This window comes from Mus musculus, chromosome 9 (assembly GCF_000001635.26).
Source record: "Mus musculus strain C57BL/6J chromosome 9, GRCm38.p6 C57BL/6J".
Lineage (NCBI taxonomy): Eukaryota > Metazoa > Chordata > Mammalia > Rodentia > Muridae > Mus > Mus musculus.
In genome coordinates this window covers 104875223-104900965 of record NC_000075.6, presented here as the reverse complement: position 1 = coordinate 104900965, position 25743 = coordinate 104875223, and the positions used below count along the sequence as shown (strand labels likewise).

The window sequence follows — 25743 nt, the reverse complement described above, 5'->3', positions numbered from 1 at the left end:
CTTTTCTTTAACAAGTCACTAGACTCATTAATTTTTGATCAATTTATTTATTAGCAGTGTCACAAAGGAGCTGCATTTGGGCATTTATTTTATTCTATTTTAAACTGGGACTAAATTTGCTGAAATAGCTACTGTCTATAGAACCAAGCAACAGAGCTCCAATCTGTTGCTTAATAAAGACTGCTCAGGCTAGCCTCTTCTTGGGCAGCAAACTAAACCTTGAACTAAATCCTTATAAAACAAAAATATTATAATAGGAGAAAGAGAGAGAGAGAGAGAGAGAGAGAGAGAGAGAGACAGACAGACAGACAGACAGACAGACAGACAGATTCTATCTGAAAAGCCTAGTCAATTCCATATTCTCACTGTGTTCAACAAAGTTAACTTTTTTCTTTTTTCTCTTTCCTACTCTATCTTGTGATTGCAGAAACTCTCAGTAAGAAGTGAGTGATCTCCCATTCAAATCTACTTTCCTTCCCATCTTCTCTAAGGGTAAAATGATCAAAATAGTTTACCAAGAAAGAAAAAGGTGGAAGGCAGAAAAAAAAAGACATACAGAGAAGCCAGGGGTAGTCAGTTAGTTCCCAGCAGGCAGAGGAGACATTACCCTAGTGTCCCTTTTGGATTGGTGAGTGCACAGTGTCTGACACCTGTTGCCACTACAGGGCCAGCTTACCGTGATGGAGGATTTCCCCGCTGTGTTCCCATGCTTCAGCAAGGACTTGGAGAGCTTTCTCTGTGAGACAATCTGCAAAAGGAAACAGAAAGAAGAGATGCTATGTATGTGACTTCAGGTCTATCTTTAACCATTCTCCTCTGCAAGATGCTTCACCGACAACAGCTCCACCTGAAACCATCTATGTCCACTTATGAGTCCAGCCTTGTTCCTGGGCCTCTCTGAATACAAATTGGCCCCTGCTTTCTCCTTCTGTGTGTGCTGGAAGAAAGGGGATTTAGATAACTCATTTGGGAGGTGGTGTAATTGTTGCTGAGACGTTCATATCAGAACGAGGAGGGCAGTGTGGAACGTGAACATCAAGTTAACAGGAACAAAGTTTTGGAATCGTCTGAAATTAGCATCAAATCTTTGCAAAGTAGGTGCCGGGAGGAGGAGGTGAAAATGCGTAACTTCTGGGTCTGTAACCTCTGGATTCTATTTTCAATATATACATCAGGGAGCTATCTGTCTCATCAGGAAACCAATGCTCAGACAAGCAACTTGGGTGCTCTTCATGACCCGGTGTCTGCATGCATGCAGGGACAGCTACATCATCACACTGAAGTTATTCTTAGAAGAACTTGCTTGTCCCTCTGATTGCCCCCACCTTTTTTTCTACTGTGAAAGGCAAGCGTGGTAAGACACAGAGGCAATTGTGTGTGTGTGTGTGTGTGTGTGTGTGTGTGTGTGTGTGTGTGTACATAAGCCATGCCCAAAGGAAAAAGAGTTAAGAGAATCCAGATGGTGCTGTGCCTGTGCTTAAGGGAAGCAACATCACCATCTTTGATGGACGGCCTCTGTCTAACCCGGTCCCCAGTGATGCTAGCTTCCTGGTGTGGTGCTATTGTGTGAGCCCCTCCCTTGAGTGGCAGCTTCTAATCATCAGCACACCTGGAGAGTGGAGAGAGAATATGTGGTTGGGAACTCCCATTTCTCGTGCTATTTTGGGGGACACAAATAACTGAATTGTATAAAGCCTCATGCAGAAAGGGGCTGATGGTTACTTTCAGTTGAGCTCAGGGGTATGGGAAGAAATCTACCCCTAAGCTGATCCCAGGGACAGTAGCACCCTAACTTCATCTTTGATAGGCCCTTATCTAGAAGACCTAGAAAAGCCACACCCTGGTTCTAGAAACAAGGAGTATTGAGATGATAAAGGCTGGCTTTTGTAAAGTTATAGCATTTTCAGGTAATTGTTTTCTTTTTGTTAATCACAGAAAGGCACTGTGTGAGGTTGGGAGACAACCCATTCTCATACGGTGTGTTTCCTGTCTCCCTGCTAGAGTACTGAAAAATCAGTATTCTAGTCAGAGTGAAGAAGCCTAGAAATGACATTCCCGGGCTGAGCAGAGCGATGCTTCCATCAGGATCCTGTGCTTGTGGTGATCACTGGGCTGTGGTCTGAAGAGTAGAGAGCACTTCCAACATGAAACTACCTGGTGGTCACACCAGTGTTGCTGGTCACACCAATGGTAGCTGCAATGACAGCTCCAAGGAAGCCTCCCACTTACAGAGAGCACCACTAAGTCAGATGTCTTAACTCTGTAGGCATCTTCTCACCACTGCATGAGAGACTTTGAGCCAGACATCAAGAATAGGCACAAGCAAAACGAGACTTTACCTCACGGAACACAGAGTTTCTTCCAATGAGTCTTGCAGCAGGAGGGTGGGGAACACAAGATGAATAAATGGCCAAATATCTGTAGGGTTGCAGACCCCTTCAGCTCCTTGGGTACTTTCTCTAGCTCCTCCATTGGGGGACCTGTGCTCTAGCCTATAGATGACTGTGAGCATCTACTTCTGTATTTGCCAGGTACTGGCATAGCCTCACAGAAGACAACAATATGAACTAACCAGTACCCCCAAAGCTCGTGTCTCTAGCTGCATATGTAGCAGAAGATGGCCTGGTCGGCCATCATTGGGAAAAGAGGCCCCTTGGTCTTGCAAACTTTATATGCCTCAGTACAGGGGAATGTCGGGGCCAAGAAGTGGGAGTGGGTGGGTAGGGGAGAAGGGTGTGGGGAGGGTATAGGGAACTTTTCAAATAGCATTTGAAATGTAAATAAAGAAAATGTCTAATAAATAATAAAAAATGACCAAACACTGATTATCTATGAGCAGCAAGTGGGCTAACATCTGACGGGAGACGTTTCCCATTTTCCAGGTTAATCTGCTATCAGAGGCATTTTTTCCTATCCTCCTTGTGTTTTGCCTACATTGGTTTCTTACCCGGGTTCCAGTTGATTCCAACAAACCTTCAGGGACTCTACTAGCCACTCACAGGTGCAGATGGATTGACCCCACAGGCTGGGTCTTACAAGATCCATATTTCCATGCTTCAAGCAAATGTAAGAGAAGTCAACACATGGGAGCCAAGTTGGACCATGGTATATTGTCTTCAGTCTTGGGAGTGTGGGTGCGCATATTCTTATGTGTGAAGTTGCACGTGTACCTGGCTGCATGCACATATGGAGGTCAGAGGGCAATCCTGGCTGAGAGTTTTTGAGACAAGGTCTCGCACGGGCCTGGTATATACCAGTCAAGCTAGGCTGGCTGGCCAGTGATACCTGGAGATCTGTCTACCTCAACCTTCTCAAGATTATAAATGTATACTTCCACTCCTGGCTTTTATTTATTTTCTTCACTTGGGCACTGGAAGTAAAACTCAGATCCTCACCCTTGGTGACACCCCATTTCCCCAGCTCCCTTTGCCCAGTCTTATCTAGACACAACCCACATTGCAGTCCAGGATGTGAAGAACCAGTTACTGTGCACTATCTCCTGCCTTCTGAGGGCTAGAAAGTGGGCCTTTGGCGTCCAAGTGACTAACCAAACCAAATAACAACCCACTTTATACTCTCTAGGCCTCCAACTCAGCTTCCAAGGACGAATAATCATTAAGGTTTCAAAGCTTCCATGGTGACCATGATAGACATGCAATGGCCTGTCATTGTTGGTGCCATTCTTGGAGCTCTCAGGCAAAACCAGCATGGGTGCCAAGCTGGGGTATGGAGAAGTCTGTTCACTGCAACCCTCCCCCCCCCCCAATATCACACATATTCTGTTGCTTTGCGCCAGGCTGGAGGAGACCTCAGGTCATGCCTTAGAATGAGAAAGTCATAGTGACAAGGACCCACCCTGGCTGCAGCTGACATTTGAGGCCAGCAAATAATAAGGTTTGCTTGGCATCAAGGCTAAAGGGGGGGGGTGCACCTGTCACAAGTCCTTGAATTTGATTCTGTTTACCCCGTGGCAGGGTCAGAGCTGCAGACCTTTGCATGCTGCAGGAGGGTGATGCCCAGAAAGAGCAAATGGAAGCTGAAGCCCCTGGGTGAGCAAGGTTGGAGCACAGGGACATTTGCACCACCAAGAATCTGCTCTGCAGCCAGCCCTGGGTCAATGGAGGGCAGACTCCTCTAGTGTGGAAAACAGCAGTGTCCAACAGCACAGGTCTCCACGTTCCGTAAAGCCCAATGTTAAACAAACAGACCTCATTTTTTTAGGAAAGCCTGGAGTTTTATTTAAGCAAATAGGACCAAAGCCAGGAAAATAAACACTCAAGCCAGTGTTGTAGCAAGTGTATAATCAGCTGTATTTCAAAAATAGTCATTTGGATACCAGACATGCATTTGTCATGAGGCTGCTTGTAGTGAAAACATTCTCAGGATTCTTTTTATAATCAGCTTTGAAATCGGTGCAGTTGCAAATATTTATTGAATATCTTATATGTGTCAAACATTGGCTCATACGCTGCTACAAGGGTGGAGAGAAATCTGTTAAAATGTATTTATAGCATTTATTTTATTTTGTTTTGTTTTGTATTTTTGAGACAGGATTTCTCTGAATAGCCCTGGCTGCCTTCAAACTCACTCTGTAGACCAGGGTGGCCTCAAACTCAGAGATCCACTTGCCTCTTCCTCCTGAGTGCTGGGATTGAAGGTGTGTGCTGCCATTACCTGGTTACATTTTTAATTTAAGTAAAATTAAATCTCTTTCCCTGGTCATTTTCTCTCCTCTAGCTCCTCCCAGCAACCGCCCCTTGAACCCCTCATATGTCTTACACTCAAGTTGATAGCCATTTTCTTTGATTATTGTTATATTATTGATATTTATGTGTATATGTATATAGTTATAAATGTATGTGTATGCACGACTATGTATAGATACAATCTGAGTCAGTTTTTGCTGTCTTTGTGTACATGCAATCAAGGCTGACCACTCTACATTGGACAACAAATGAGGGTGACTCATCCCTGGGAGAGACGGATTCTGCTTCTCCCAACAGCCAATGGTGTAGAATTTAGCTTTAGGAAGGGAGGGGTAGCTGCGCACTGGGCTGAAAGGAGGGAAGTTTTTTTGGTTGTTGTTTGTTTTTTGTTTTGTTTTTGTTTTTGTTTTGTTTTATTTGTTAGAGCCTTGTCTGTGAGAAGGGGGTGGGACTGTTGGAGTGGTGGAGGAGCTGGAACAAGTTTTGGAGACCCATGGTGCTGAAGACTGGGGAGGTTGGAAGGAGGTGGGTGAAGATTCCTACACAGGCCTAAGGGAAAAAAATCAGTTCTGTGACCCAGGCATAGGCTTAAGAAAGCCATAGTTCCTGGAGGGACAGGCTGTTAAGGTGTATTGGAGAAGCTGTGGTGTTCAATACAGCAGCATTGAGGCCTCGCCCTGGGATAGGCTGGACTGTGCAGAGTGGGCGGGGCTGATATGGGAGTGAGTATGCCGTTGTCCAATGGACAAGGAGAGAGGAGGAGGGGGTGCTTCTGGAGGTTTGCTAGGGCAAACTGAAAGAAAGCCTGTGTGCCACAGCCATGTGGGGGAAAGAGTGGGCTGAAGAATTGGACTCTGGAATTTGGAATCAAATTCGCAGACAAATGATTTGTACATAACTTTGGAGGGTTAGATTAACAGCCTGGTTCAGGGAAGCCATTGCAGCTGAAATAAGTATGTTGCTGCGAAGACGAGGGAGTTGGAGGCGGGGCTTGGCCAAAACAGGGGACTTGGATTCAGGATTGGAGTCCTTGGAGGCAATGGGGTCCGCTGTCAGGACCATACTTACTAGTAGAGCCTTGCCATAAAATATTGGCTATAGAGAGAGGGATGAGAGTGTGGTTCCCAACAAACCTGGATAGAGGGGAGTTCAGACCGTTGCCCATATGTAAGGAGAAATCTAAGATCATGGAGGATGCTAACATCAAGAATGCTCTCTGACTAACCAGTACCTCCAGAGCTCGTGTCTCTAGCTGCATACGTAGTGGAAGATGACCTAGTCAGCAATCACTGGAAAGAGAGGTCCCTTGGTCTAGCAAACTTTATATGCCCCAGTACAGGGGAACGCCAGGGCCGAGAAGTGGGAGTAGGTAGGTAGAGGAGCAGAGTGGGGGGAGGGTACAAGGAACTTTCAGGATAGCATATGAAATGTAAATAAAGAAAATATGTAATAGTAATTAATAATAATAGTAATAATAATAATAATAATAATAATAATAATAATAATAATAATAAATGCTCTCTGGTAGCCATTTACTGAAGCCAGGCCACAGAACAATGGTGTTTTGGGGCTCAAAACCTGAGACAGTCCCAATTTGGATAAATTTCGTAACAGGCACCCCAGGGGGACTGAGGATAGGGTTGGAATTCAGCTTTGCCCATCTCTCAGTCTAAGTGGAGACCCCTAGGCCTATGACTTGTGTCAAACAGTGTCCCTGGGGTCAAACAGTGGTGGGTGGAGAAACCGTAGAAAGGACGTCTCCAAATCTAAAGGCTCCGGAGAACAAAGTCCTGGTCTACAGTCAGTACCACCCAAAGCCTTCGAGCACAGAGATATCAAGTGTGGCTGTAGGAAGATTGACCAGCTCTACAAGAGGAAAGCCCAAGAGGTTCCGGCAGCTTCCCTGTCCTCTGCCAGGATGCTTTGTTTTGTTTTTGTTTGTTAGGTGTAGTCCGAGAAATTGTAGTAGCAAACACACGAGAAGATGGGAAGCTGCAAAAAGGAAGGACAGTGCCCAGGGCTGGAGAGAGCCCAGTTGGTAAGGTGCTTCCTGCACAAACAGGAGGACCCGAGGCCAGTCGATAGTACCCATGTACTAAAAGCTGTGCCCAGCAGCACGGGCCAGAAATCTCAGTGATGGGGAGGCAGAGGAAGGTGGATTCTGGAGCAGACCAGCCAGCTAGCCTAGAGCAACCAGTGAGTTCTGGGTTTGTTCCCTCAAATAAGGTAGAAAATAATGAAAGAAGGCACTCAACTTGGATCTCTGGCATGTGTGCGCACACACACACACACACACACAGAGAGAGAGAGAGAGAGAGAGAGAGAGAGAGAGAGAGGGAGAGGGACAGAGAGACAGAGAGAGAAAGAGACAGAGACAGAGACAGAGAGACAGAGAGACAGAGAGAGAAAGAGACAGAGACAGAGAGACAGAGAGACAGAGAGACAGAGAGACAGAGAGACAGAGAGAGAAAGAGACAGAGACAGAGAGACAGAGAGACAGAGAGAGAAAGAGACAGAGACAGAGACAGAGACAGAGAGACTGCTCTCTCAGGACACATCTCCATTCCATTCTTTCTGACAATTTTCACTTTTCACATGTCCAGCCCAGTTTGTAGGGCCGATGATACTAATCTGCCTTTTATTTTTCTCCTAGCACCTTGCCTGCTCCTCTTCCTTCAGAAACAGATTCATGGTCTCCCAAGTAAAGGTCAACCAAGCCTTCTACACCTGGCGGCTGAGCAGGACCCCATAGACTCCTGACTCTCCCACACCACTCTGCCCCTCTTCAGCAGGAAGTAGCCAGATCTGAATTGGCATCCCTATACCCAAAGAGGTCAGAATGTTAGGCTGGAACCCTGCTCACTTCCTGCACAAGATGGTAAGCACCACCTGAACGAACTCCTTCCTGCAACCCCACAGAAAAAAATCTCCCCATCCATTTGGAGAAAACTTTGGGTTAACCTGTCATCACTCCTCATCTCTGTGCTTCTGTCAACCCACCCAGGAGTGTCCACCCAGCAGCTCAGTTTTTAACTATGTATAGACACAATCCCAGCTCCTGGCTGGCACTTCATCACTCTGTAAAACCCCCTTGCTTTAGCCTGGATGTGTGACTTCACTGACACCCAGCCCTGAGATCAGTGAACCCACCCTAGAGGTGACTCCTAATAAACCTGCTTTTATCTACTTTTAATCTGGTCTAATCTGGACTATAGCTGAGTCACCTAGGAAGAGAAAATGCTTGTCACTCGTACTTCCTGCCCACAGATACACAAAACAGGAAGTGGGAAGAACTACACTTTTGGGAACAGCTTTCAAACAAGGATGGGTGAACTTGGTATATAAACACCCCATCTCCTTTTCTTTGAACTAGAAAGTAAGAATACAGTCAGACAAATAACTTCAGTGCACTGTAGCTGGCTTTGCTACTTTGTGGGTTCTTCTTTCTTCCACCGTTCTCCACCCTTCTTCCAACCATTCAACCCTTTAACACTAGATAGGAAAGAAAGAAGGATAGAGAGAAGGTAGTGGAGGAGAGAGAATTCCTAAATAAAGTTGGGGATCAGGAAGGGGGCAATATTGTTATTAGAATACTTCCTGTTGACTAGGGCGTTGAGGTCCTTGGGACAAGTTTGATTTTTGCCATCAGGATATCTATTTTCTTTTTCTCTTTATTTCTTCTTTGTGCACTACTACTCATGAACCAAGACCAACAAGGACCAACAACGACCAAACAACAACCTACCCCACTTCTGGGGGTTCCTAGCATGTATATATCTTCTGAAGAGTCCCCAAAATTCCAAATGTCACACAATTACAGGAACTATCTGCAGCTGACAAAAATCACACCCCTGTTAGAGCACGAGGCAAATCATAGTCAGCTGCTGTAGACAATTTGAAGCAGCCACGCATCCCACACCTAGGATTAAAACAAAATACATTCTTACAATATTTCTGTGTTTTAAAACAACAACAAAACAAAACACAACAAAACACAACAACAACAACAACAAAACCCACCCAAATCTCCAAATTCTTACTACAGTGCATAATGTGATCCGATTTTAAAGGTGTACTTAAAGGGCCTTTTAAACTAAGTTGTCCTGGTGGGACTTCACCAAGGAGGAAAACTTGTAGCACTTAAGAGAGGCACAACCTGCCTCCCCCATCTTTGGTTTTGGGGATAAAGCTAAGGCTTTTTTATCCCTGAGTTACGTCCTTCTACTTCAATTTTACTTTTTATTGTGAGAGAGTCTCTCAGTAAGTGGCCCAGGTTATCCTTGAACTCATTCTGTAGCTCAGGCAGCCTTTGGATTTGAGAGTCTCTTGCCTCAGTCTCTTGAGTAGCTGGAATTAGAGGCGGGTATCATGAAGTCACGCTAGAAAACCACAATTCTGAAGCTGTCTTGAGCATGCAGGAGAGATGGTGGCAGTATGCCTGTGCCACTTAGACAAACTAAATATAGTCTTCAGCCTTTAGGTCAGTGGCTCTCAACATATGGGCCATGATGACCTCTTTAGGGGTTGAAGGACCCTTTCACAGGGATAGCAATAAGACCATCTGCATATCAGGTCTTTACATTACGATTCACAACAGTAGCAAAACTGAAATTATGAAGCCACAAAAATAATTTTATGGTCAGGGGTCACAACATGAGGAACTGTATTAAAGAGTTGCAGCGTCAGGGAGGCTAAGAACCAATGCTTTAAATGGACCATCCTAGGGAGGATGATTCAGAAGGACAGAGCAGGTAATGGTAGCAATGGGTGATCTATTGGTTTGGGCTTCCTGCCTTAAGCATTCTATTAAGTAGGGTTCTAATTACTTCGGTGTAATTACAGGCTTTTACCCTTTCTCTGACTTCATTAGCAAGAGTTAGAGTGAAGGAGAGGGATTTAAGGTTTCAATCCTTCTGAGCACTAATTACTCACCTTTGCTTTGTTACTAAGTATGGCTCCATTACCATCCCAAATGACTCAGTATAGAGACTAGTCAAAAGCCACTTGGTCCCTCATCCCACCCTGCCTGCCACACCATGGGCAAGCAGGGAAAGAAGAAAGGGTTGTTCACGTAGCTCAGTGTCCAGTCCATAACATTCTAAAAGGGAAGGGCAGGCAACAGCTTTTCAACCACTGCCTTTGGCAGGTTGTAGCTTGTTTACGGCAAGGCTAGCAATCAAGCATTGGCAGTCTGTAGAGCTGGACTCTATAGACTTTGCAGTTTTAAAATGAAAGATGTTAACCCAACTTTGAGGTAGACAGAGTGTCCTTATTGTTACCAGTTAAAAGTCACATACTAACTAAGAGTCAAACTAAATACAACCATTTGGCAGCTGCTGCTATAAAGGGCCTGTGGGTACTAATGGGCTTAGTTCTCAAGATGGCCATTAAAGCACTGCTATATGCTCACACACAGGTGAGAACTGATGCGTGGAGAGCCTGTAGTTTGCTAAGGCTGACCATCTAGCAAAGAACTACAGACCTGAAGCTTAAAGCAAGAGCAATTACTCTTATGGAGCTCTAGAGGGCAGAAGTTTGAAACCAAAGGGTTGGCAGGGCCATGTTTCCTCAGAGGATCTTGGGCCACTCTGAATCTTGTCCCTCCAGCTTCTGGTGGCATCTCTGTTCCTCTGCTTTTTTCCCTGAGAACTGATTTACTCTTCTTTTTCTTTAGATGGCCCTCTCCTCTTCTCTCACAAAGACCCGTGTTAATGGATATGGGACTCGTCTGGCTCACTCAGGGTCTCTTCATCTTGAGATCATTCACTTCAAACGATAAAGGCTTTTGCTAGTTGGAGTCATGCTCACAGGACATGGGCAAAAGTTGTGAAGGCTATCATTTAGCCCATGACAGAAAGCTGACTTACTGAGACTTTCACAGCCAGTAAGGGAATCTGGGATCTGAATCTAGACAATCGAGTTATAGCATCCATGTTCATTAGACTGTTGGGCCTTCCACTATACCTTCTACGCCAAGAACTGCAAGGAAGCTGTAGATGCAAGCCCAGGTGTGGGGCCTTAAGAAGCTTCATCAGCTGTACCCCAGTTTCCTAATCTGTGAACTCATGATAATATTATCTATCACACATATTTCTCAAATGCATAATGAGCATTTACAAGATTCCACAACCAGACAACAGGTGCTTTGAAAATGATTTCTTGCCTTCTATCCCATCCAGTCAGTCCCTACTTAGAGATAATTACAGTCCTCTATTTATTGACTTAGACTGGGGTCCAGAGGTAGAAAGGATGTGTGTGAGGCATTGAAGACACCTCAATCAATTGAAGATTGATTAGGGTCTCATGATCAGATTATAGGTGGGCTGGGGAGTGGGAGGTGATGGAGGGCTTCCAGGTTTCCTTTCTCCGGCATCTGGGAAGATAGAGGTACCATTCACTGCATGGACCCCACTAGAGGAAGGATGGGTGATAGAAGACAGTGAGCTTGGATTGGGGATATTGACTCTGAGATGTCTGTGAGTTATCCTTGGAGTTGTTACCTATATTGTTGGATATTTGAGGAAGTGTCCTGGCCTGGAAATCTCCAAAGCATAAATAATGAATGGAAAAGAAAGAACAGACATGGATTATAAGAAAGGGAAAGAAGGCAGGGCTAAGAGTGAGCCAGCCATCTAGGCTGAGCCCTTAGCAATATCATCATAATGTACTTTACCCCCAACCCTTGGACAAACCCACTAGTGTGGAACTAACCTCCAGGTCCATGGTGGAGTGGGGGGATGACATTCAGCCTTCTGTCTTCTCCATGATCATCTATGGCTGGGGAAGGGTCTATGTGGGGGAGTTGGCATTTAATTCATGACAAGGTCTGTCTTCTCATTCATGTGATGATAAAAGCTTCAAAGAGAGACTCATTCAGAAAGGAGATGTTGGAGCTATTACTTAAGATGTAGTAGAGGGATGTGTGTAAGTTGGTGCAAAGTTTCTGGGTGGATCACTAGCTGTGTTTACTGTTAGCATTTAGTAAACTTATTATTCAATAAGAGATGAATAAATATGTGGACAAAACATATCCACGACTGAACATGGCAAACATACTCCAAGTTGCTTAAATCCTCTGACTCCTGTGTCTGAAAAAAAAAAGCCTTTTCTTAGCATAAAGAGCTCTCTGGCACTCCATCTGTGAATATTTATCAGAAATACTCCTCGATTAATCTACCACCTTGTGGAATAAAGTGTCCCATGCTAGGCATTCCTGACTACTTTCACAGTGGCAGCATTCAGGAAGAACAGCACATTTTGGGTTAAGTTTACAAAGGGTGGGGCTGGAGAGAATGGCTCAGCAGCTAAAAACACTTGTTGCTCCTCAGTGGACTGGGGTTCGATTCCCAGCACCCACATGGAGACTCATAACTGCCTGTAACTCCAGTTCCAGGGAATTTAATAGGCATGCACAGAGTGCACACATATGCCTACAGACAGAACACATGCCATACACATAAATTACAGTAAATAACATTAAAAATAAAATCGCATTCCATTTGATTTGAGGGATGTGATGGAATACAGAGTCCATGTTGAAATCAACTCATCTTAATTTTGAATTGGAGCTACACTCCAGTGTGATCTTGGGTGAAGGAGTTGAGCTTCCAAGGTTGCTGACTCTTGTCTCTAATCTATCAATTAGAGATAATGGTGCTCTCATTTGACACAATACTTCATGATAGAATAAGGTTTAGTGGAAATCGGTCTTTATTTTCTCCCTTCTCCTCCTCCTCCTCCTCCTCCTCTTCCTCCTCCTCCTCCTCCTCTTCCTCATCCTCCTCCTTCTCTTCTTTTTATCTAACACTTAGAGAAACCCAGTGAGGATTTTAAAACTGTTTTAATAGTTTTCTTATTAAGGATATGAAACAGGGCAGATGTAATATAGATTAGGAATATGAGAAGAGCATCTTGGAATTCCATGAATCCAGATGTCTCATGTAAGTTTTGCTGTGCCAGTTTGCAGGCTTCTGTTCTTGCCTGGGTGTTGTTGTAGTTGTTGCTGTTGCTGTTGCTGTTGTTGTTGTTGTTGTTGTTGATGATGATGATGATGATGATGATGATGATGGTTGGACAGGTAGCAATGATGGTAGTGATCATTATGCTGCTGCTGCTGCTGCTGGTAGTGATGGTGATAATAATGATTAAGATAGCATTATAGTTATGGTGGGGGATGATAGTGATGGTGATGATAGTGGTAATTATTGATGTTGGTGACAGCACTGATGGTGATGGTAATGGCTGTGGTAGTGGGGATGATGTGATGGTTATGATGACTAATGGTGGTGATAGTGTTGACGGTGATGATGGTACTAGTGATGACAATGATGATGACGATGATGATGATGGCAACTGTGATGGTAGCAATGATAACTATGATACCATCAAGAGCACCAGGGTCATAAGTGCCAGCCAGACCTAAGATCAGCTCTCTGAACTGGTCAGCTACAAAAGCGATTTATTACTATGAAGTAGCCACAAAATTATGTTGTTCAAAGTGGGGCATTTTAAAAATGAAAGAAAAATGTGATTAATTAAAACAACATGATGTGTTTAAGTTAATATGGCCTAGGCAAATGGAACCACAGGGTACAGTCTCATTATATGTCTCTCTCATGAGAGTGTACAGTCCCCTTCCACAGAAGTGTTCAGAAGAGGGCACACTCCTCAGCGGGAAGAGAGCTTTGTCTCCTCAGTTCTCAGATGTCTGATTCCACTAGGGCCCTGTCAGCAAATTAATTGTAACAGCAGAATTCTTGCTTTGAATTTCAACAGAGGGGAGAGGGGTTGGCAGGATTTCTGCTCCTTCATTTCTCTGACTAGTGAGGTCAAGAGTCTTGCCCTGAGCCTCCGTGTGGGCAGATGCTAAGGAAGTAGGAGACAGGGCTGGAGTCAGCTTACTCTGGGCCTTTGGGAGCTGGGACTCAGGAGTGTGCACCTTGGACGACCTGTACTGGTGCACAGAGAAGCCCCAGAGGCCCACGTTCCATGTGAAGCAAGGCTAATTAATTCATACCTGGCCTCATTTTGTCCTGGGATCTAAATCTAAGACTCTTGGGAGTGACTTTGTAAACCAAGCAGGTAACTTTTCTTCCTCTAAACTTTATTAGATTAATTCAAAATACAAATATTATGTTTCTCAAATTCAGCTTGTATCAGCTCTGGGAGAATCTCACAACCCCTTTGCAGAGGCAATGCTGGTTTCTTAAGCTATTTGTTATTAGTGTCCTGGGCCTTCCTAGGTCTCTTCGGTAACCAAAAGTAATATTACAAAAGCTCAGAATCAGATTAGCTGGGTCATTTCTGCTTCCCATGGGCAGAGTGTTGGGGACCAAGGTTTTCTCAAAAGCATCTTAGGACGACTTCTCAAAAATCTTACAAATAATGCACTCCAGAGACTTTTCTACTGACATCCTGGGCTGAACATCTGCATATATTGTAAACATTTATCAATGGTTTAAGAGTCTCTCTCTCTCTCTCTCTCTCTCTCTCTCTCTCTCTCTCTCTCTCTGTAGTTCTTGCATGTGTATTTGCATCTACATGGACATTTATATATGTGGGAGGTGGGGAGGTTAAGAATCTTTATAATGTATGTCCCATCCTCTTTTGCTTATTTATGGATGTTCAGGATGTTTTTACTAATACTCACTGTTTGTTTTTTTTTTTGCGTGAATATGTGTGGTATATGGTTGTGTGTGTGTGTGTGTAGAGGTGTATGTCTGTGTCTGTCTATCATCTGTCTGCTTGCCCCCCCTCCCCATCTCTCCATCTGTCTCTCTCTGTATGTCTTGGTGTATCTCTGTCTCTCTCTGTCTCTCTGTCTCTCAGTCTCTGTCTCTCTCTGTTTCTGCCTCTCTCTGTCTCTTTGTCTCTCTCTCTCTCTGTGTATACAGGTACATGTCTGTGTTTGTCTATCATCTGTCTGCCTGCCTGTCTCTCTCCCTGTCTCTGCCTCTGTCTCTCTGTCTCTCTGTGTGTGTCTTGTGTGTCTCTGCCTCTCTCTGTCTCTGTTTCTGTTTCTCTCTCTTCCTGAAACCAGTGTATCACGATGTAAAGCTCTCATGTACTGTTTCAGTACCATGCCTGTCTGCTTATCACCAAGATAATTACAGACTGACCTTCTTAAACCATAATCAAGTCTTCAATTAAATGCTTCCTTTTCTAAGTTACCTTCATCATGGTGTCTCTCAGGGCAATAAAACAATAAGTAAGACATGAACTGTACCCTCGAGCCAACCAGAGACTACAAGTTCTTCTGTTAAATAAATAAAAGTGATGATAGTCCTACTTGACCACTGTGGTATTTTACAATCCTGGTTTGCTCTCCACTGTTGTTGTTCTGAGACAGGGCCTCACTGAACCTGGAGCTCACTGTTAGTCTGGTCTGCCTGGCCACCGAGCTTCAGAGTTTTGTCCCTAGAGCTGAGATTATAGAGAGACACCAATTAACCTGGATTTTATGTATATGCCTGGGACCCAAACTCCAGCCCTTATGTTGTGTGGCACACACAACTCATGAACTCCTGAGATCCTTTGTTGTACTTTTTTTTAATCATAATTGCACTATATATTCATTGTAAGAAGTATAGAGAAACACAGCTGAGACATTACACACTAGCTATAGTCTCACAACCCTGAAGCCACCATCATTAGCACCTAGATACATATCCTCCCTAGCCTTTGTCCTTTGAGCAAACTGGAAGCTTACTGACCACCACCATATTTTTCTCCCTTTTTGAAAGAAAATATGAGACACTGTTTAATATTCTTATGACTTGTTAGGTATTCTGAAAGGCGCATCATCAACACTACCTAAATTTCATTCATAATTTGAAGAAGTCAGAAATATTCACGTTTTAACATAATTGAAGCAAACTTTATAAGGTTAAAATTTGTAGTTCAGAAAACTGGTTTTTTTTTTATGAGAATGGTTTGAGAGGAAACATTATTTATTAAAGAGCTTTGTTTACTGAGGTTTAGCAAACCAGTGATCTGGCCTATTGACAAGGCTGTTCATGGTGATACAGTGGCTTCCGGCTCCACACTGGGACAAGGGCAGTGTATTCTTATCTGGGACTCAGGATGCTGACATCTGAGAAGGGCATCAAGACAGCACATACAGAGGAAAGATGAGTGGCAGGTGGTGGGACATGTGTGCTACATCCCAGAGACAGGGCCAGGCTGCATGGATAGCCAGTTCTGAGCTACATGGACTCGAGAGTCTAAGGAAAGCTGGTTAGGAATGAAAAAGCAGAAGCTGAGGTGGACTCAGGTGTAGGCACTAAGTGGTTCCTTGCCTGGGTAAGCTAGTCTGGGTGCTGAGTGCTTTGTACCAGCCTGGCTTAAAGGGTTAAGGCCAGGACAAATACCTGGAGCTGTTTTTCGGCACTGAGGTGGAAGTTCTTGCAAACTGTCTTTCAGTCCCAGCTGTCTTAGCCTCCTCCTCTGCATCAAATAAGGCTAAGACGGGTATTAAATAGCTGAATAGATATGAAATAGGGCCCGTAAACATAATCCCATTTAAATTGCCACTGCATGTATCTTTTTAATAGTATCTTTGAAATGGAATGGGCACAGGATTGCTTTCTCTAGGGAAGCAGAGTGCTAGGGTAGAGCAATGCCATCTGTCTGTTACTCAATGTCATCTAGTACTTAGCATCATGGAACCACTGAGTCACAGATGCGCTGTAGGGGTGCATGTGGGCTGTGTGGCGGGGACTTGGGAGACCACTTTTTAAATGAATGAGTACAGAAAAAAAATGCTTTGTTTCCGAGGTGAAAGGCAAGAAATGATTGACAGCCACTGACTCTGGATGGGAAGGAACTCAGAAAGGAGTTGACCCCAACCTTCCAAAACAGATAGATGAAGTCCATGACCCACATGTCACAGAGATGTTAAACAGCTTGGCAAAAACCATATAGGGCCTGGGTGGCAGCCACCTGATGTACAGTGCATGACTCCAATTGCAGACCCTCTAAAGGAGGTGCAAAGCTCTAAGGGAAGACTTCCAGAGGAAGCGGGGACTTTCCTAGAGTTTGAATTTAAGGTTACTAGCTTGAAAAAGCTAACAAAGAAAAAAAGGAAAGAAAGGATTTTATTGTCCTTGGAGAGGTTGGGGCTTGAATCCCCACAAGTACCCCGAATCCTATGTGAGCAGAGCATCAACACTAGAGAGCAGTACTGTTTGCCAGGCTTCCACAGCATCAGGGGAACTGAAGGAATGATGCTTACCTATGACATCACTCACTCATGCAGGTGCCACTGTAGTGTTTCTGCAGAATTAGGGAAAGCTTTGTCTCTGAGAAACAAAGGGGAAATGAGTTGCTTGCTGTAATATGTAAATTTAACTTCCCCAGGCATCATTTTTAATGCACAAAAGAAGTAGATATTATTGAACAAAATGACTTAGAATCTTGCTCTAGGCATGACAGTGAGTTCAGATGCCACTTTTGGCGTCCACAAATGGAGACACTTTGACCCTAGATCAAATTCCCATAGATTGTGACAACTTGAGATCTATCGGTCTTTTCAAGGGCCATTGAGCTGATATCATCTGGACATCCATCTCCGTCAGGAAGAAAACCCATTGTCTGGATAATAGGTCCATTTGACTATATTTAATGGATAGCAGAAATACGCAGTGGCAGCCAATATCTCCATCAAGCTGAGATGTCTTGTGGTTAAAGAGCTTGCAAGACAAGTATGTGGACCAGAGTTTAGACCATATGAAACCCAAGTGAACACGGGGTGGGCATGATACTGTTGTGGGGCAGTGGATCATGCCAGGAAACTTGGTAAGGTTGAGTAGGTTCAGAAACCCTGGCACAGCACCCATCTGAGGACAGTAGGAGTTTCTCTGTTCCCTACCAGATCCTTGACCTGGCACCCCTCACATAGGGACCTGACCAATGGTCAAGTAGATCACAACAACGTTCTCCATGCTAATGAGGTATCTAGATTGGCCCTGAGGGCTTAGTTAATAAGCTTCCCTTTCCAGACAGTCCTTCCTCCAAAAGGTATTCAACCTCTGGTCCACCCTGAGGAAGTGGCATGCACTCATTTTCCATGATGAACAGTCAATAAACAGTTTGAAACCAAGGACTGTCTTTCTCATCAAGACCAGCCATGGGGAGAATGGTGAAAGCCTTTGTCTACTGAACTGCAGAAGGTCCTTCTGTATTTCTGGACTCTCTACCACTGAGCAAGCTGGTGTTCCCCTTCCTCCAGCCCCAGGCTCTTAGCCCATGGGCCTACTCCATTCCCAACTCCCCCTGACTTCTAGCTGCATCTGGATATTCGGGAGTTTGGAAACTCCTGGTCCTAGGCTCCTCACAGGCCTGTGGCCCCCCCTCCATTCCCAACTCCATGTTGTTTCCAGCAGTGACTGGACACCTGGGAGTCAGGGAACCCCAGATTCTGCCTCAGCCTATGTCATTTCTCACTCAGGCTGAGGTCCCCACCCAAGGCTATGCTATCCCATCCTGAGTGGTGCATTGGCCCTTCCCATAAACCCAGAACCCGATGTCGGTGTAGGGAAAATGCAATCTAAGGCCTCCCATTTCACCTGCCCAAGTGGCATTCCTACACCCCAGTGGCAAGGCAGAATGTGGGACCACACCCTGAAATTACAATTTCAGAAGACAGAGACAGGGGATTTCATGAGCAAGCTGGCTAGGGGAACTAGCCATGTGGGTGAGTTTCATATTTGAACGATAGACCCTGACTCAGTGTGTAGCATGGAAGAGCAACTAAGGATGCCTTCTAACACAAATCTCTGAGCCTCTGCATGCAGATGGATGCTCATGCTCCTCCACACACACATATGCACCCCCACACATGCAAAGGCATGTATGCACACATGACAAATGGAAGAAGAGGAGGGGTGGGAAAGAAAAAAAGCCAGTGTGTATTTGTAATCCCATCACCAGGAAAAGGAGACAAGGGTGGATCCTTGGGGTTCACTCATTGGCCAGTCAGCTGGGCCTACTTGATGAGTTCCAGACAAGTAAGAAATGTTATCTCAAATAGCAAGGTATATGGTGCCCTAGGAATGATATCTGAGATTGTTCTCTGATCTCTACAAGCACATACATACACAAGCACTGATCGCCTACAACATTCACCTGAATGCACACACACACACACACACACACACACACACACACACACACACACACACACACATATGCATGCACATCAAAAATATAACCCATGAGCCATGTACAGACTCTGTTGTACAAATGTTAACTTCATGATAAGCTCTTGCTTCTGGGTCCTTATTTTCTCTAGATAATTTCTTACATCATTGGTTTATTTTATCACTAAAGCTATTGATAGAGTCTGACTCGCTAGCAGGTACAGGCTTCTCAGAGTGTAGGTAGTCTCTGGTGCAGCAGAAGGGGTGTCAGTAGGGAACCTGGAAATTCTGACCATGGGTCTCCCACGAGATCCTTGAGATCAGACACTCTAGGATAGGCCAATCAATGTACATTTTTATAAGTTTTGGGATCAGGGTCTGGAGAGATGGGCCAGTGATCAGAAGCCCTGGACATTCCAGCACAGGCCTGAGGTTTGATTCCTAGCACCCACATGGTGTTTCACAACCATTTGTAACTCCAGTTCCAGGGGATCTGATGCCCTTTTTAGACCTCCATAGGCACCAGGCATGCATGTGGCACATAGTGTGCTATCCTTCTGTTACAAACAGGAGCCAAAGAACCCTGTGCCACCAAGACCAGCACCCCTAGATGGCTCACAGACGGAGTTCTCAGTTTTAACAGACAGATATAAATTCTGGAGAATAAAATACACTGAGGGGCAGCCACATGGCAATAAAGAAGGGGGACTTAATGTAAATGTTGCTGACCCATAGAAAAGAGAAAATGCCTCTAAGAACTTAGGCAATGTTTATGTTCAATATGACTGAACACAGAAGGAATACTGGCCAGGTGGGGATGCCCCTGGGTGCTGACTTTGTACGATTCTGCCTTTAAGACATTGGCAGTCACTCCAACATTTTTCAGAGAGCCATGCTGAGGTCTTTTGATTTTAAGATTTATTTTGTTTTTAATTATGTGTGTACTGAACAGGATCTTGGATCCCCTGAAAATGGAGTTACAAGAGGTTGTGAGCTGCCCAACATGGGTACTAAGAAATGAACTCAGGCCCTCTCTGAGAGTAGCAAGTGTTCCTACTTGCTGAGTCAACTCTCCAGTCCCTATATCATATTCTTAAAGCAAATGTCCTTTCTGAGGGAGGATAACTAATGTCATGTTTGTACAAAAAAAATGTTTACAGGTCATCTATATTCCTTCTGTATAAACCATAAAACAAATTTAACTGAAAGAGAAAAGGGTCCACCAAACACTACCAAAGTCAACTCCAACTTGGCTTTGCACTAATACTGCTTTCTAATGTATACTATTTAGTGATGAACTAGCTACTAGAATAAATGGAAAGAACCATAAAGGTCGGTGTGGCTCTCAACAATGTTCCTGTCCTCTTGCTCTCATTTCTCTGAACTGTTTAATGTCAGTAACAGTAGCGGCCAGTGTCTCTCAATTCTGGGTCCTGAGGTGGTAAGGGATAGTAACTCCCTAACCCTGCAGCTTGAGGAAGTCATCTTTGTTCCTTAGGATCATTCATTGCCTTTGGTGTGTGAAGAGAGGTGGACATCTAGAAATGGGTGAATGAGTGAATAAACAACAGAAGAAGAAGGGACATGAAATTGCCAGGGCAAGGGGCAGCTCACTCTTGTAGGTGGTGAGGTATCCTGTCTTTTCTGGTGAACCCTTGGTAGGGTGTAGCACAAGATGGCTTAGCTGTGCGTCTAGTTTGGGGTAGGATGCTCTCCGAGTTCCTAGGAACCCAGAAGGAAAGCACAGCTTTCTGATCACTCTGTGTCCTTGTGACTCACCCCCCTCTCCCATCTGCTGAGAATGTACAGCTCTGCCTCTCTGAGGACATGAACCTTCCATGGCCTCATTGGGCACTTTTTTTTTTTTTGGCTCTGTGCAGTCAGTCACTTGCTGTGCTTGAACCCAACTGCACAGTCTGCCAGTTCCTAGCCTGCTGAGGGCTGCAGCTTTTCTTTCTGTAAAGCAAAAGTCCGGCTGTTCATGGCAGAGTAGGCACATCTCAAACTCAAATCCCCCCAAGCACCTGTGGAAGCCTAGGGCTTTGGGGAATGGGGTAGGGAACAGGCTGCACATGTGATTTCCTGTGTAGTTCTGGTGAATTCACTTCATTTGTTTCCTGTGGGCTTTAGTTCTAGTAAGATAAGGGTTAAGGGTTGGAATAACTACCCAGATTATTGCAACATTCTGTTTTTATTTGTTTGTTTTGTTTGTTTGTTTGTTTATTTGGTTTGGTTTGGTTTGGTTTAGGTTTTGGTTTTTTCCAGTCAGGATTTTTCTGTGTATTCCTGGCTGTTGCAGAACTCACTCTTTTAAACCAGGCTGGTCTCGAACTCAGAGAGAGTCGTCTGTCTCTAGTTATTGCTGGAATTAAAGGAGTGTGCCAACTTTTCAGGCTTCAACATTCTGTTTTAAAACCATCCTCCCCCCACCACACACAAATTATCCTAAAAGAACTGATGCTAGGGCAAGCATTCACATGAGCCAATGTGTACCTTGAATCCCTGGATGAAATGAGATCACTAACAAACTGAAATTATACTTTCAGTATTGGTGGCTGCCCAGGTCATGGGAACTTGTTCTTTATAACTCTTCCTTTCCCTTGACGAGGCTGACCCTTCCCATCTTTCCCTAGATCCTCACCACATGAATAACGGCACTCAGACATCTTCAACAACAATCCAAGTGCTTTCTTTATATCAGGGTCTCAGCTCAGCATTTTTTATGTATTGACTCACTGATTGTGTGGGTAATCATATGTGAGCATGTATGTTCATAGGTGAATATTTGTGTGTGCAGGTGTATATATAGACATGTGTACCTGAGAGTTCCACATGTGCACATGCATATGGATATGGAGGCCAGAGGACAACCTTGAATGCCATTTTCTCAGGCAGCTGTCCACTTTGTTTTATGAGAAAGGGTCTCCCGCTGGCCTGAAGCTCACCAGCTGGGCTAGACTGGTTGGCTCCTGAGCCTCCATTTCCCAGTGCTAAAATTACAAGTTCATGTCCCGCACTCAGGCTCCTCTCCTCCAATGGTTCAGAGAGGATCTCACTCAGGTTATCCTGTTATGCTTGCATGAACTGAGCTATCCCTCCAGACCAACCCTCACAATATTGCCAAGGCTCAGCAATACGGCTCTCTCTATTGGTAGATGAAGAAATGGGGCTTTGAGAGTGGGAAGAGTTTGTCTTTGGACAGAGAACCTGGGAGCACTGAGAGAGAATGCTTGAGGCCATTGAGGATCCATTAAACAGTACAGCGCACAGCGCTTATACTCAAGCCTTAAGGAGCCACCTGGGACACACCGGCTGTGTCATCCTCCCAGCTGACATCTAGCCATTCTTTGCCTGCCTCAGCTATACATGACAAAAAACACCTCCTTTTACCACCACAGATGTCAAGAGGGAACGTGGTAGTGGTTTTTCTGTTTTGCTTGCTCATACTTGAGAGAGCAGATATTTTGAGGGGAAGAGAAAGAACGCTCTCCTTCAGTGTTTCAACTTGTAAGCTGTAAAGGCCCTTGGCGTGCCCCTTCCCCACCTCCCCACCCCCAGCACTCAGGGAAAATGCACCGGAGGACACTCAACAAAGAAAGGCTTTTTTTTTTTTCAAAAAATAGACTTTTTTATTATTTTTTAAATTTAAGTATATCATTTCTTCTTTCCCTTTTCTTTTTTTTTTTCTTTTCTTTTGTTGACAATGTGAAGACGTCAAGTTCATTCCCTTCTCTGAAAGACAATGAAGTAGGGTGGCCTTCATCTCCAGAGAACTTTAAACAATCCTTTGCTTCATTCAAACATGGTAAGCTCAACAGATCGCCTTCCACAAATGAAAACCTGCATCATTCCGGGCTCGCTGACCACTTTGGTGCTACTCACTGTCACTGTCAGGAGTATCTGCTAACACCGTATCATTTTACTCCAGACTCATGTGGGCAGCAGCCACTGGCAAGCCCCCTGTTTTCTGCACAAAGTCCTGAGCTTAGTTAGGTCAGTATCACACAGGACGCCCCACCCCTTCCTTGTATGATTCTCCTCAGGGAGCGTGGAAGTGATCCTCTTAGTTACCTTGCAGTCATCCCCCTCCCTACTCTTCCAAACTTGCTGACCAAAGACTCTCCCCTGGGTCTCCTCCTCTGGGTCTCCTTCACTGTGGTTCCCCCTCACGCCTTTGATGACATGGGTCTCCTAAGTGCTATCCTTGCCTCCACATCCCTCTGTTCCCATGCAGCCTTCATGAGCATACTGAAGTGCTCTTTCTAACACTTGCATCCAATCTCGTCTTTCCCCTGGTTACCAAGGACTCAGTGCATCAGGTCTAAGCATTTAAGGCTGCATGGCCCAACTCTTCCTCGCAGGTGTTGCCTCAGTATCCTCTTCCCATCCTCATCTGACTGATTACCCAGTGTCTTAGTCAGGGTTTCTATTCCTGCACAAACATCATGACCAAGAAGCAAATTGGGGAGGAAAGTATTTATTTGGCTTACACTTCCATGTTGCTGTTCATCACCAAAGGACTGGAACTCAAGCAGGTCAGAAAGCAGGAACTGATGCAGAAGCCATGGAGGGATGTTCCTTACTGGCTTGCTTCTCCTGGCTTGCTCAGCCTGCTCTCTTATAGAACCAAGACTACCAGCCCAGAGATGGTCCCACCCACAAGTGGCCTTTCCCCCTTGATCACCAATTGAGAAAATGCCTTACAGCTGGATCTCATGGAGGCATTTCCTCAACTGAAGCTCCTTTCTCTGTGATAATTCTAGCTGTGTCAAGTTGACACAAAACTAGCCAGTACACCCAGTCTCTTCAGGTCTCTCTGCCATCACCCCAACGCCCCATGTGACTGTGTCTTTGTGTGTTCTGCTCATTTGGTTTGGAAAGTCCCTTTATTTCCTGTGCTGGTGAACTGCTCTTGAGTTCATGTTTCAGGTTCAGAGTCATCGTTCCTGTGAGTTCTCTTTGATTTCCTCTGGACAGACAAGTCTTTGTTCTACAACTCCTGGAACACATTTCGATTGTAGCATTTAACCATGGGTACTTTGGTCATTTATCTACAGGTTGGTGTCACCTAGGTAATTACAGAGCTTCTCAGGGACAGAGTCTCTGTCTGCTTTGTGTTTGTATCTCTAGCACCAAGCATAGTATTTGACATGTCCAGGGAACCTGGTAAATGCTTACTGAATGACTAAGTAAATGCATGAATGTTACATTGCCTCCCCTAAACCAACCACCCTAGAATCAGACAAAGTTCAGTGGCTGGTGGTAAGGAGATCACCATCATCATCATCACCACCACCACCACCATCATCATCATCAAAGGATGCTTTGATTGCCTGAAGCCAAGTGATGCTGAATACATATGTGTCAGGAAAGCAAATTCTACTAATCTCATGGCCAATAATGAGGTGATTGTCATCAACAGAGGCCAACATGTCACCTGGAGTTGGCTTGGGGTGGGGGGTGGGGGTGGGGGCTGCATGTCAACCCTGTGCCTCCATAGTGATTTTTAGCTTGAGGTGCCCTGAGGGCTACACATACCCCAAGCCATGCTGCAAGACTACCACAATCTCCCAGGAATCCCAGGCAAAGAGAAAAACAGTCTTTGTGTCTCTAGGCTAGGAGCTTTCAGATAACACCCTCATGCTTTACTAGTTAGTGCTGGCCACAGGCATAGCCCTAAGCCACAACTCTGGCAGGCGGAGGGGTGAGAAGTGCAGCCGAGCTTAGTCAGGATTCCCTCCTGAGTTAGAGACGGAGCTATTCTCTACAGGGCCCCATGGCAAAAATAATGATCCCCAGATGATCAAGGCATGGCAAGCCGTAATAAGAACCGAAGAACTCGCATATGAGCTTCTGTTTCTATCGCCAGGCCCACGAAGTGACTCCAAGTTACTAACTTCTGACCATCAGCCACTGAACACTTCTTTGCCTAAGCTTCCACCAGTCTTAAAGCCTCCTTTGCTACCCAGGCAGCCAACTAAGAATGCTGGGAGTTTGACATCCCCAGCCTTGGAGCAGCCCTCCACCAATGACTGCTCAGAACAGATTCAGCCAGAGTGTGAAAAAGCCAATTTCCTCATCCCTAGGGCGCAAACTGACGTTTCTATGCACTGGCTTCCAGAATGTTCCTAATAGAACTCAGCTCCAATTATGCACTATGGCGGCTGGCTTGACCATACATCCTTGAGGACTGTTTTTCTTCCATGGAGTTGCTTCTTCATGCCATTCTGGTGTCTCGACTCTTTTCTCCTCTGATTTCGGAGCTCGTGTCTTGACAAAATCAAGCAAACAAGCTCTTTACCATAATGGCCAGCTCATTCTTAAATCTAGAGGCCTGTATGTTGTCCTGCCATCAGTGGGGAAATGTGATTTCTTCTCCTTATTTCAGTGTAAATGCCACTGTCCTTGGAAACCCTTACCCCAGACTACCACCATCCACACACACACCTAACGCCTCCCAGTGACCAGGCTTATATTCTGTAATTCCTTGTAATAGTTGTAATTTTCCTGCTCAGCCCTTTGCTTCCCCAACTACAACTAAACTAGATTTGACCAGCTTGAAGACAGGGATGCTGTCTTCAATTGCTTTTATATTGTTGACCTCTAGTGCAATAGCTAGTGCAAACCAGGGTTGCAGACCTGCTGGTGTTTGGAAATATGAACCTTGTAAGGAACTAAAGTTCAGGGTTATTTCACAGGCAAAATTATTTTTTAAAAAATTGAATGAAAAAGACATTTATCCTGTGACTTCTACATAGATCTATATTTATTTCCTGTGATAAATACAACTTATATCTATATAAAAGAAGCCCAGAGTCTGAGGCAGAATCTTGGAAAGGCTCACTGAAGTATATAATGATATCATTTTTTTAACCATCTTTTTTTTAAACATTGTTTTG

General features: G+C 44.7%; 1 protein-coding gene across 3 annotated transcripts in view; it reads right to left on the bottom strand.

Annotated features, from left to right (window-relative positions):
- The window catches only part of Cpne4 (copine IV), a 467844-nt gene that overhangs the window by 133579 nt on the left and 308522 nt on the right, over positions 1 to 25743 (bottom strand). For all 3 annotated transcript variants that reach the window (NM_001357439.2, NM_028719.3, NM_001378996.1), the window contains exon 4: positions 677 to 748. In NM_001357439.2, the coding sequence (NP_001344368.1) occupies positions 677 to 748 (72 nt within the window). The remainder of the gene's footprint in view (positions 1 to 676; positions 749 to 25743) is intronic.